Source organism: Anthonomus grandis, unplaced genomic scaffold, assembly GCF_022605725.1.
Source record: "Anthonomus grandis grandis unplaced genomic scaffold, icAntGran1.3 ctg00000572.1, whole genome shotgun sequence".
Classification (NCBI taxonomy): domain Eukaryota; kingdom Metazoa; phylum Arthropoda; class Insecta; order Coleoptera; family Curculionidae; genus Anthonomus; species Anthonomus grandis.
This window is the reverse complement of record NW_026088541.1, coordinates 1-14,092: the sequence shown is the minus strand read 5'-3', so window position 1 is coordinate 14,092 and position 14,092 is coordinate 1. Positions and strand designations below refer to the sequence as shown.

Here is a 14,092-nt window from a genome sequence, read left to right as displayed (position 1 = left end):
AGTCCCCCCACTCCCACACCGTTGTCACATTTCCTTATTTGGTATCTATTTTATACTGTCAGTGACCAATAACAACAATCGGCATCACTGGTGACATCTAGCGCAGTTTCATAGGCACAATCTAATCTATATAAGCATAATTTCATTATACATATAAACTACTATGCACGTAAATGTTTTTATATGTTTGTATGTATTAGCTTCAGTTTACTGCTTATGAATTTATTAGGCATATATAAGCATAATTCAAATTGACAGAAGTTTGACAGGAGAAGAACTGTCAAATTCGCAATCTAAACCTAACCTCAAAAATACAGTCATGGTCTTCACAATAACATTTTCTGCTTTATTTAGAGGCCTGTGTACAAAAAGTGCTCCGAATGAAGCACTTAAACTGTATAAACACTTATTGAGACAGTGTGAAAAGTTGCCCAAGGGGCCCAGAGAGCATTACCGATTTATGATAAAGCAGGTGAGCAAAATAATATGCCAAAAGCTGGAGAGAATCATGTCCTAGTGGGGCAAAAATTTGTCATTTTGGGTTGCTAAAACCTAAAGTTGTAGAACAGCCATGGTTAATGATTTGCTATGATCTTTTATGTCATTAAAATTAACCCTAGGCAACAGATTAAACTGTTCTGCATTTAAAAAAGCAACTTCATACTTACTCTCAATAGAAATAAATCCTTAATAGCTTTCAATTTGGGTTTAGAGGAAAACAATGTACTGCAAAGGAAATTTTTGAGTTTATCGAGAATGTTATTGAAGTCTTTGAGATGGAATCCTACATTGGCACAATATTTATTTATTAACAAAATTCATTTACATAGTAATTATAAGCCTATAAAAAAAATTACATCTAGGTGTAATGGAAATGTTCATGCTCCAAATGACTCTATTTATTTATTACAATGATCACATGTACTTCAAATTGCTAATCATGAAGCAAAATTATTTCAAAAAATCAAAATCCTACAAATTCTTAATAAAACTCTTAAAATGCAATAAGGAAATTCCCAAAACTTCAATTCCTAGCCTCAAGGTTCGGTGGTTTAAAACAAATAATTAAAAGTGAAAAATACAGAGTGCGTACTTGTATTTTTCACTTTAAATCCATGGCTCAAAATGTATTTATTTAATTTATTCACGGATCAAGTCCATTATACAATTTTTACAGACCCAAGAATTAAAAATAAGTCACATAGTCTTAACTGAACTACTAACTGCAAAATGTGCTCAGCCAAATAATTAATACATTAATATAATTATGTTTACACAAGAAAAACAATAACCAACAAAAATATATGCAGTTGGTTTGGTAAGCGGACAATAATTAAATTATAACCATCAAATACTTCTAGATCCTATTTTTCTATCTAATCTACAAGATTTCTTTATTCCACCATTATTTAATATTTTAGGGATTTATTCAGCACATTAGTGAACCAGATAAAGAAAGAGTTAAGCAGATAATCCAGAGATCTTACGAAGATTGTGATTGGATTTTAAAAAAGGTAAGCAATGAGAATTACAGCTTCCATTTTATTAATAGTTTTGCATCATCAACCTAAACCGTCCTTAGACATATGAGCTGTTCAGCGGAAAAGTGGTCTAACTCCCTTAAAGTAGAAAATTGATATTTTGCATCTGGATGAATTAAAAAATCACAGTAACATATTCTTTACTTTTTTGTACATATTTATAATAACCCTGTACTAAAATTTCATATGGTAAACATTTTTACTAATTACATTTTTGCCGCCCAATGTCATTCTTCCAGTAAGTTTTTTTCAAAAACATAGAGGAAAAGTGGTATAACTTGGAGAGTTATATCACTTTTCCTCGTAAAAGTTAACCAAATTTCACAAAACTGATGAACCAAAGAAAAATAATAGCTGTAGTATGTTTACTATGATATCTATTACTAATAAAAGTGTTCAAAAAATATAGAGCTTGAAGAGCAAAACATTACTACTACTTATCTTACATACTAAATTTACGGTAAGGAGAGTAAGAACAAGTTATTAAACAAATTAATCTTCATCAAAATCGGATAATGGACCACTGTCAACAGCATCTTCTTTTGTCCAAGAAGAACTGATGCTGAATCAAGGGAATCCACTAAAGAAGTACTATCATATCTTTTTTCTTAGCTGCTACAATAACTGATCTACACACTATGTACCATAACACTAAAAAAACCTGAGTAAACAAGAAAAAGCGAGTTTAATAGGACCCGGCGCGACATCGGAACAGCGTGGTGCCTTGACTTATACCACTATTACAGCGAACGAATCCATTATGTTGAGAGGAAGCTCTTATCTTAGCTAAGTTAAAATTTTAACTTATACCAGTTTTTGACTGAATATATTAGACCAGTAGAAACATAATTAATGATATAACTCAAAAATTAAAAAATACTGACATATACCACTTTTCCTTTGAGCGGCTCATATATTTCTGTGCACATAAAGTGGCTCTTGGTTGACAAAATACTCTTTAAGTAGGGAAGTTTTTGAGGTCAAACAATCGTTCTTACATCCTAAAATTGGGAAATAAATGTTCTTCTTCTATACCTGTAAGAGTATTCCTATGATAATTTATTGTTATGAACAACTAAAGATAATTTGGTATACAGCTTATTATTGCTTGTAATTACCCAAATCCTTATCCCAGAATTACATTTTTACCATCAGGCACTCTTTTACCTCTATGTATTTATTCTAGAAAATGCATTAACAGCACCAAAACATTCCTTGTGAATACCAAACATTTCATGAATATTTCTAATTAATGTTTGGCACATTTAAGCATATTCCCTGAATGATCCATGCTATCGAGGTACTGTAGTAAAATTCTCTTAGAGATAACTTTTTACTTTTAAAAGTTAGTTTCGAGCACCTTAAATATATAAACGAACTACTTTACTACTAATATATTTATTTTTTTAGTACCTGAAACAATAACATGTTCCAAATACCATTAGCAACAAGTTCCACATGCATCCCCCAAGATAAATTCTGGGATGCGGTCCTTCTCTATCACAACAGACCCAACTTAGTGAATCGCAAAATCACCGCTGTATCACAGGCTTTACTATGTGAGGTTTGCTTTAAATCCAACTTACTTGAGCGGCTTAATAGATCAACTTTACTATATCACCTGAGGAGGCTTTCGAGTATAGAAACAGTTAACGAGGCATTTTTGAAATCTTTATTGGAGCCTTATGATCAAACCCTTAAGCTTACCAGTATCACTCTGGATCAGTTTAAGGTGTTGAGAAATGGCCAGTTTATTTCCCTAAGGGTTTTATATCCGAGAGCAAGGAATCACCCAAAAGCTATGGAAATCGTGTTATTAGACAAGGAGAGATGTAAAGTTACTTGTCTAGCGGTTTCTGATACGCAGAAACACTTTATTGCACCCCCGTTCCCTTATCAGATAGAATTGGCAGATAATGGAATTTTAAAAATAAACGTGGGGTCATTTGAGGACGCTGATACGGCACAAGCAGAGTGGTTGGCAGACAAGTTATTCACGAAATTATTGAAATGGGTGGACAGTGACGATTGCGATAATAAGAGAATTGTGCCAAGTTTATCACTTGTTAAGGCTGACGAATATTGTTTGACTTATAATAGGCTGAAGGAGCTTTATGGAAATGATCTTGTTAAGGTAAGTTGGAAATGAGGTTGTTAAGGAGGAGATTAGTTCTATGGAGAATTTTGCTCACTCTTAATCAAAGTCTAGTTTTGTGTCAATTTAGAATAGTTTACTTTTTCGGTTCTCTATATGCTTTAGTTTATGTTTTAAAACATCTGTCTGATAATAAGGCTATTCTCGCACTGTTACCAAATAAAGCTTAGAATATCTCTTTATGAGTAGTTATCTTACCACGTTTCTATGGCACATGCCATCCACATCTGAAGAAGTGGATGGTACTTGTTCTTGAGCTGTGCTGTAGAGGTCATGCAGATTTGAAGAAGACACATGTCGTCGGCAGAAGTGTCCTTTAGGTGTAGCCGAAGAAGTGATGGTGTAACGCTGAAGAAGTAGTAAGAAGAAGAAGAAGTTATGACTAATTGCCAAAGAAGTAATAATCTAAAGATCTCATCAGCGTGTCTCATCAATTTCTTGGGCTACACCTAAAGGACACTGATGTGTCTTCTTCAGATCTGCATGTCCTCTACAGCACAGCTCAAGAACAAGTACCATCCACTTCTTCAGATGTGGATGGCATGTGTCACAGAAACGTGGTAAGATAAACCTACTTTTATGAATCAACTAATATATTTCCTATAAAAGGTCATTTATTTCATATTTAGAAATGGCCTTCAAAGTCTGGTACAGATCCGCAAAAGTACGTCTTCGAAGATATAGCGATAGCGAGCTATTTGATTTGTTTATGGAAGGAGGATCGGGATGTTAGTTTTATCGATTGTGGGTGCGGTAATGGTCTTTTGGTGTATTTATTGAATCAGGAGGGTTATCGAGGCTATGGAGTTGACGTCAGGAGACGACCTATTTGGGGCATTTATCCACCAACTACGAAGTTAGAGGTAGGTTCTAGGGTAGTTCTATCAATGTTTTAATGGTGCCCCAGGTAACACAGGACATGCCAGAAACATGGCATTTATGAACCACTGTTTCGGATATTTATCCTACAGTCTGGCGATGATTTTCGTGAAACCATTGCTGGTATGATGCTCATGTTATGATGTTCTAGAAACATTTTACTAATTGATTTTTGCACGGTATAACTGTGAGTTTATTTCTTATCCGATTTTAAAATAATTTACACATTTGCTACATGACTTTTTTTATGCCACATGATGGTGTTTTTAACATCTTGTCGAACTTGCATTGTCTTATTTAATGTAACACGACGTTTCGGTTGGTAAGTATCTCTATCTATAAGAGTTTACACTTGATAACGGTTGGAGATACTTACCAACCGAAACGTCGTGTTACATTAAATAAGACAATGCAAGTTCGACAATATGTTTTCACTGTACCATTGTCTACCACCTTCAAAAACATGGTGTTTTTAGACAAGTGTGGTGCACATATTACTTCACAGTTACATCCTGATTATTTGAAGTCATTTTTCATTTTATTTTACAATGGAAGACAGAAAATTACGCAAAATCCCTGGAAAATTTAAGAAAAATTATTGAAATCCCTGGAAGGCGTAAAAATTTCCTTCAAATGTCAGCAGTTTTCTGGAAAACCTACAGAATTCCGTTTAATGTCTGGAAGTCATAATATATCACTCCGGGCGTCTGGAAAATAGAAAAACTGATTCTGAAAACCTTATTTAACAAAACTTTATTTTAATACTTCAGTAACCTGGAAAACTTTAAGACAATCCAAAAATATGCAAGATAGGGAAAAATTACCTGAAAATCTTGGAATGAAACAAAAATTTATTACAAATGTCTGAAATAATACGAAAATACTCAAAATGTGTGGAAATTGTTAAAAGTTGCTTCAAAAATTTAAAAAGCTCTGAAATTGAAAACCAAAACCTATTTTAAAGCATTCAAATTAACAGAAAAGTGATTTAAAATACCTGGAAGACGTGGAAAATGATTCCAAAGTCCTGGAATAGATCCTACATTTTACTCCAACAGCCTCGAATATTATAAAAACATTATAAAAAATATAATTTTAATAATTTGGAAAATTCTGAAATTAAAAATTGAAAACTAAAATTAGAAAATTTATTTGAAATCCTTGGAAGACGTGATAATTGACTCAAAGTCCTGGAATAAAACAAGATTTAATCCAAATGCCTAGAATATCATGAAAATACTCAAAAAAATCTGGAAAATGCTAAAACTTCCAAAAATTCTGAAATTAGAAATTGAAAACAAAAAAATATTTTAGAACATTAAAATTAAAAGATAAATTATTTAAAATACTTTGGAGACGTGGAAAATGACCCTAAAATCCAGGAATAAAACAGGATTTGATTCCAAATTCCTGGAATAATACAAGAATGCTAGGAAAATACTGAAAAGAAAAACTTATTAAAAAACCTTAAAAAAAGATCAATTTTTTGAAATAATAATAATTTCTGCTAAAAATGCCACAGTTTGTAAATGTTCACATTACATTTATAATAAATTTTAATCATATCTTGCTTTTTTCATTCATAAAAACCATAATTGCTTAAATAGTAAAATAGCTATCAGTTATATTATACTAGAATACTAACAAAACATACAAATCTTTCAAACATTTGATATTTAAATATCCAGTTTTTGACTAAGTGACAAATTATAAATAAAAATATTATATACTACGTTCCCTTTACCACAACATTTATGCCATTTATGCAAAAATTATGACCGTGGGAGACCAGGAAACGGAAAGCAACAATGATTTTCATCTAGTCCAGAGGCGCAAAAGAACTATGGAAAAACTTAGGCACAGGTGAGCAGGACCAACATTTTGAGGGTGGAGACCGCAAACTTTGGCTCTCTACAAATAGGGTGAAACGAGCCGCCACGGAAGAAATAATTATAAATTATATTCGTAAAAAAAACGGGTTTGATAACATATTTGTGAAAGAAATTCCCACTGAGGAACATAGACTTAAAAACTTTTTAGTAATTGCACCCTTAGAAAAAAAAGACCTTATGTACGAAAGTTCCTTCTGGCCAAAATTTGCAGGCGTGAATAGGTTTGACTTTAAAAAACATAAGGACTTCTTAGATAGTATAAATATAGAACTAGGTCAACAAGAGGGGGGCAATTTTTTATAAATATAGATAGGGGTATTTAACGCCAATATGGGTTAAATGGATCAAATTGCAATGACATCCAATCAAGGCCCAGCATTGATGGTGTCAAAGATGGTTTATTTCCAGAATGTTCGGGGTCTCCGGGGAAAAATGAATTATTTATATTCCCAATTAACTGTGGCTGAATTTGATGTCATTCGCTTAGTTGAAACTTGGTTGTTTGACGACATCAATAATTATGAAATTATACCTGTCTGTTATAATGTGTTCAGATGTGATAGACGATTTGATGAGTTAGGCCTAACTAGAGGTGGAGGCGCACCTGAGAACCGTAATTATTGATGTTAGTAACCTGTTGATAGTGTCTGCTTTAATTGATTTAGTAGGTTGTAAATGTTATATCAACGATCATCTTATAGTACACATTTTTGTGACTTATATTCCACCTCAACTTTCAAGTTTAGTCTTTGAACAATTTCTGGATCTGTTTTCGCACATGGTAAATGACTGCAAAAATGTCCTGGTAATGGGAGATTTTAATATACCATTTTATGAATCTGAACGACCTGACAGTAAAGCTCATAACCTAAAATATTTTGCAGTATTACGCAGCTCAATTCAATATTAAACATAAATAACCGTAAGTTGGATCTCATATTCACAAACATATCCGAGATTGTATCTCATGACACTGCACCTTTGTTGGTTGAGGATAATTATCATCCCGCACTTTCAATATCTTGATCAATTCAATATCAGATTGACAAGTAGCTAAACTATCCAATTTTACAACAAATAATTTATGTAAGTCATATAACTTTAAGAGAGCTGATTTTCCAGGTCTTTATACATCTTTGTATAATGTAGACTGGTTGTTTCTAAATAATTTAAATAACATTAATTTGGCCTGTCAACTATTTTATGATAGGCTTTACCAACTGCTTGATTTGCATGTTCCTTTATTTAAAATTAATAAAAAGAAGAGCTGGTTTCCATCCTGGTATTCTACTGAACTTAAACACAATATAAAACTTAAAGCAAAATATCACAAGGCATTTAAAAATTCAGGTAGTAACTACCACTTTACTGAATTTAAAAGATTTAGAACTGTTGTTAAATCACAGATAAATACTTGTTATGCATCTTATATAAATGAAATTCAAAATAGTATATCTACTAATCCTGCTTTATTCTGATCATATATACAGAGAAAGAAGGGTTGTTCAAGAATACCAGGTAGAATGCATGACCATAACGGAGTGTATGAGGAACCGTATCACATAGTAAATGCATTTGCGTCCTATTTCCAAAGTGTTTATACCTCTACAAACAATGATGAAACTGACCATCTGTTATTCAATCCAAATGATAACCATGTAGTTTCAAATCTCTGTGTGCATATAGATGATATTTCTGAGTTGGAAATTGAGCAAACTTTGAAAAATATGAAGAGTAAGTCTAGTTTGGGCCATGATCTTATTCCCTGTTTTCTACTAAATGATTGTAGTGCTGTTTTCTCTGAGCCTCTTAAGTATCTTTTTAATTTGGCCTTAAAGACATGCACATTTCCGTCATGCTGGAAACTGGCTAGGGTATGTCTGATATTGAAAAAGGGGGATGCTTCTAATATTGCCAATTACAGACCAATTGCGATTCTCAGTAGTTTTGGAAAGGTCTTTGAGAAAGTCATATACAACCGTATGTTTCCAGCAGTTCATAGACTCATCGCCACTCAGCAACATGGATTTATGCCCCAACGTTCTACAATGTCTAATCTGCTTCAATTTACTCAATTTTTAAGTGATGCTATTGATGACGTCGGCCAGACTGATGTAGTTTACACAGACTTCTCAAAGCCTTTTGACTGCATTGATCATTTTACTGTACTTAAAAAACTATGCTCTTTTGGATTTAGTCCATCACTTGTCTCTTTTTTTAGATCATATCTTACTTCAAGGCAACAATTTGTTTCTTATAACGGCTTCAAGTCTGAGTTGTATTTGGCTTCATCTGGGGTGCCTCAAGGATCGAATTTGGGGCCTTTACTGTTCTTACTTTTCATCAATGACCTTTCCCGCGCCTTCTGAAAACTTACTGATGTTTGCCGACGATTTGAAAATATATAGCAGAATCAATAGTATTGACGACTGTGTATTTCTCCAACATCAACTTAATATTTTACACACCTGGTGTTTAAAGAATAAACTTAAAGTAAATATATCTAAATGTAAAGTAGTGACATTTACTCGGAAACGTAAACCATTAAATTACGTATACAGTATCAGTTCTGAAGAAATAGAGCATTGTGAAAATATACATGATTTGGGGGTTACATTTGATACCCAACTGACATTTATTCCCCACACTCAGTCAGTCCTTTCATCCGCAAATAGAGTTTTAGGTTTCATAATGATAAACTGAAAACAATTCACTAATATTACATCTCTTAAAACACTTTTTTACTCACTAGTTCGATCAAGTTCAAACTTGAATATTGCTACTTAGTGTGGTATCCAATATATCAGATTCATGTTATGACTCTAGAGAATGTTCAAAGAAAATTCCTCAATTTTTTGCATTTGCAGGAAACTGGTGTCTATCTTCAAAGAGGATTTAATAATGCTCTTTTACTATCTTAGTTTAATATCGATTCTCTTAATTTTAGAAGGATGCTTGTTTCTAATAACTTTGTATATAAGCTTACTCACAATCTTATTGATTCGCCCCATCTTTTATCAATGTTAAACCAAGATGTAACTCTCAAGTCCTCATTCGAGAACTAACATTGGTGAGAAGTCACCAATTTTTATTATAACCACAAATTTTAACAGCATTTCTGCTTTGTGCGATATACATAACTGTTCTCTTAGACAAGTAGGTATTTTCACTAGGGAAATTTTCGCCCCCCTTATTTAAATTAGATGTGTAGGTCTTATAGCTTAAACACATATTGTATTTTTCAGTTTTTTTTTTCATATTTTATATCTGTTACTTGGTATGCTAGCTTTGTTTTGTAAATGGTTTTGTACTGTTGAACAATAAATAAATAAATAAACATTTCATTTAAATCACGCCAAACATTTTGCAAACTATCCTGAAGTTATGTATTTAAATTAACCGCCCTCGAAATGACATAGTTATCATTTAATTATTAGTGAGAAACCAAAAAACACCAGATTTACGTTGGCAGCACTGGCTGCAGTGACCGTTTTCTCCAACCTAATGACCGCTTTCAAGTGATTGTTTCAAGGTGGTGCAAACCTGTTCTAATACTGTTGATACGGTTTAATGTCAGGAGAATATAGAATAGAAGTATTAAATATAGATTTCAATGGAGTATAGATTAGATATAGTAATAGATTTCAATTTCCTGTCGTTTAATTTTGAATGAAAGTAGTTCTAGGGGCTTAAAATTCGCCATTTCCTTCTGCAGGAACACTTTCTTATATTCCAGTTTTATAATGAAAAATATATTTATGTAAAATGGCGTAATTTTTGTTAAGTGTTACATTATAAATGTATGTACAAAAAAATATATTTAATGGTATCAACTAAATATCGATTTTTATGTTAGTAAGACCTTAATCGAAAATATTGCTGTAAATGTTTTAAATGAAACATTTCCACAGCAAGTAGTATGAGAAATGACATTCTAAAATGTCGCAGAAACATTTAGACGTTGAACAACTGCCAGAGACTTTTCTGGTACATTTGTTAAGAAATGGGGTCATTGCTGGCATGTTTCTATTATCTTAAGCGAATGTTTTTGGCTCGTTTGTGTGTTATAAGGGGTTATCCTATATATACATTATTTGACATGAGAAAACTATCATTTTGTCATATCTCAGACTAAGAAGGGGGTATCAGTCAACAAATGGGTAGAATACTAAGTTTTCCAGTTAAATATATTAATGTCCCAATTTTTTTTTACAATCTGGATCATCTGCATATTGTGTTTTTCTTACGTAATTTATCCAGTAACGTACGTAAACATCATTTTAGCGTGACAAGTTTTACCGATGTAGAATAAGTGAACATATGAAGATTTTTTAATCAATTGTAAACGTAGTCAATTGTAAGAAATATGGGAATCAACTGTAAATCACTTGAAAACTGCTAAAAATGAAATCATTTGACCATCAATTCTGTGAATTCATTGATATTACCTAACGTTTTATAGATTTCAAAAAAAAAAAACAACAAATTATTGGAAATAATAACTTTTTTTAAAGAATTAATAGAATCATGAAATTATTAAATCATGTAAAAAAGAAATCATGTAATTATTAAATTAAATTGAAAATTATTTGAATCAATTAAAAATCATTAAATAGCAACCAGCAAAATTTAATTAATTATGGAAATTACTTTATAATTCGTGAATATTACGAAAAAAATAAGAATTTTTCCAATCAGTTGTAAAATATTCAATTTCCTATTTTGAAAACCTTATCTGTGTTCTCTAGTTTCCTAAGATAATATTCTATTTTTAGGTGGGTACAATAGGCCCTAATTCAACCTTTCCAGATACCAGTTGGATCCTGGGCAACCATTCCGACGAATTAACCCCCTGGATTCCAGTGCTGGCCCTAAAAAGTAATTCGAATTTTTTCGTTCTTCCTTGTTGCCCATACGACTTCAACGGGCAAAAGTTCATTCGGAGAAATACGTCGGTGAGCGCCTACGCGGACTATCTGGACTACATCGAAGAAGTTTCCGAAAAATGCGGATTTTTCACTGAGATCGATAAGTTGCGAATCCCTTCCACGAAACGGACCTGTTTGGTGGGAAGAGAAACTACTACAAAAACTACTATGAATAAGCAGCAAATTTTAAAAGAGATTACTGAGCTGGTCGAACAGAAAACTGCTGAAAACTTCGTACAAAGATCCGATACGGAGAAAGTGCGTAATTGCACCAAACTCGATCGATCTCTTATAAAGGAAATAGTGCAAATCTGCGTAGAAAAACTCCTCCAAGAAGAGCGTCATGTAGAGAAACCCGATGGTACTAAATGGAATCAAGGAACCCAAGTCAGAATATCGGAACTCATAAAGGAAATACCCTCAAACATTTTAAAACAGCTCAAACAAGAGTGCGGCGGCCTTCAAACACTTTTAAAAAACCATCGGTATATTTTTAAGGTGCTGAATGGAATAATTAGTTTGCAGCAGCCTTGTTGCATAAAGGAAACCGAAAAGTATAAAGATAAACCTTGTTGGTTCTTGAAAAATCATCCTGACGGTTGTTTTTATGACAGTAGCGAGTGTGGTTATAAACATGAATAAATAACTTAGTTTTAATACATTAAAAAGCCTTACATGAATAACGTCTTTTTTATAAATTACCCTAATCAGGCTAGATTTGCCGTCTATTAACGCTTCATATTAATTAGGGCAGATTCTTTTTTTTAAATTTGGTCAAATGTGCGCCATGTGTTATTGCTTTGTAAAACATTCTATTTACTATTACAGAGTCCTCATTTAAATTATACATGTATCGATGATTTACGTAGAGATGGCGCTTAAATTTTAATACAGATTCATTTCGGTTAATAGCGGCCTTTAGAACACCTAATGAACATAAGTATATACTACTTGGTGTATATTTTTATTATTTAATTTAAAGTCTTTTAAAGGCTTTTTATTTGAGTTCTCGCGTCTGAAAGGAATTTGACCCGTTTTTTTACGAATTTTTGACTTTGAGACAGTACCGCTCCGTTTGATGGTACCCAAAAAAAAATTCGTTTATGGATCCATCATTCCCAATGTATTGAGAGACCCTATGCCAAATTTAATCGTTTCGCTAGCCATACAGCCAAAGATATGATTTTTTATTTCCAAAAAAACACGATTTTTTACCGAGTTGAAGTCAAAAATTCGTAAAAAAATGGGTACAAATCGAGTTGCTCACGAGATCTCAAGTTTAAAGCGTTCAATCGAGCTGAAATTTTCAGGATATAGGGGTTCTTGGGGGTTACGGGTCTGTATACTTTTTGGGCCAGATCCGTATACAGGGTGATTTACTATAAGCGATCAAAGTTGAGTAAAAAAAAAATTCAAAATGGTCCAGAGGCTAAAAGATAATTTTAATAAAAAAAGTTTTTCGGCGAAAAGACTTAGTTTTATGAGAGAAATAACATATTTAGAGCTTTTTTTTAAAAAAAATTTTTTTAACGAGTTCTGGCATTTTTAGTTTTTTTGAATTTACTACCAAACGGAACTAATTTCCAAAAAAAAAAAAATTTCAAAAAATAGGTTCATCTTTTATCTTTCAAATGCCATATAAACAAAATTTTTGTGAACCATACAGGGCGAGCAATAATAAATTTTCTCCATGAAGGTTTTTTACACGTAACGTTTTAACCGCGCGATTGCTCGCTTGCAAATTTGGACGATCAAAACTGTGGCTCAAAAAAACTCGTAATTTACCAAGAAACTCTTGCGTTTGGTTAAAACTGTTTGGAATGACTAGCGAGCGTACACAAAATATTAACCTACGGATTTATTTATTTTTTTTATTATCCGTAGGTTAATATTTTGTGCGAGCGTAAATCCTTACGTGTAAAGGAGGAATCGCGCGCGATTACGTGGCGCGTGGAACGAGACCTATATTATTTAATTTGTATATTCAAATATATCGGTATCTGAGGAAAATAAACGTATAATTGGTATAGTGGCAGCTGGAATAACAATGATGCCCAAAAAATCGAATAAGCGGAAGCGTAGTGAAAACATCTTGTCGAACTTGCATTGTCTTATTTATTTAATGTAACACGACGTTTCGGTTGGTAAGTATCTCCAACCGTTATCAAGTGTAAACTGACAGCAAACTGTTCATCAGTTTGCTGTCAGTTCAGTAATTCAACATTTGCGAGAAAACTATCCTGAAGATTATAAAAATTACCTAAGAATGAACAATACTTGTTTTGACTATTTGCTGAATTTGGTAAAAGTGAGAATATTAAAAAAAAACACAATCATGAGGAAAGCCATTGGTGCCGAAGAAAAACTAGTTGCTACTGCGAGATTTTTGGCCACTGGGCGTTCCTATCAGGACTTAAAATTTTCCACAGGGATATCTGCACCAACCATAAGCATTTTAATACAACAAAGTTGTAAGCTATCATAAGGCTATGCCTCATATCATTGAATGAGAACATAATATGAGGGTAATAATGTAACGTTTATTACTATAAACAAACAAAAAATACAAAGATGACAAATTACAATAATTGTATATTCTCATAATATTTCACATTATTTTGCAAACTGTGTTCTATTTCTACTTCATTACTATTTGAATATGACGGAAATTACAACGCCCAGATTTCTAGCATATTC

General features: G+C 32.6%; 1 protein-coding gene across 1 annotated transcript; it reads left to right on the top strand.

Annotated features, from left to right (window-relative positions):
• The first annotated feature begins 286 nt into the window (after positions 1 to 286).
• On the top strand, positions 287 to 12,078 carry LOC126749726 (probable tRNA (uracil-O(2)-)-methyltransferase). The gene is made up of 5 exons (XM_050459412.1): positions 287 to 472; positions 1,422 to 1,514; positions 2,952 to 3,675; positions 4,326 to 4,559; positions 11,243 to 12,078. The coding sequence occupies exons 3-5, from the start codon at positions 2,968 to 2,970 to the stop codon at positions 12,035 to 12,037; spliced, it is 1,737 nt and encodes a 578-aa protein (XP_050315369.1). The 5' UTR covers positions 287 to 472; positions 1,422 to 1,514; positions 2,952 to 2,967; the 3' UTR covers positions 12,038 to 12,078.
• The last annotated feature ends 2,014 nt before the right edge of the window (positions 12,079 to 14,092 follow it).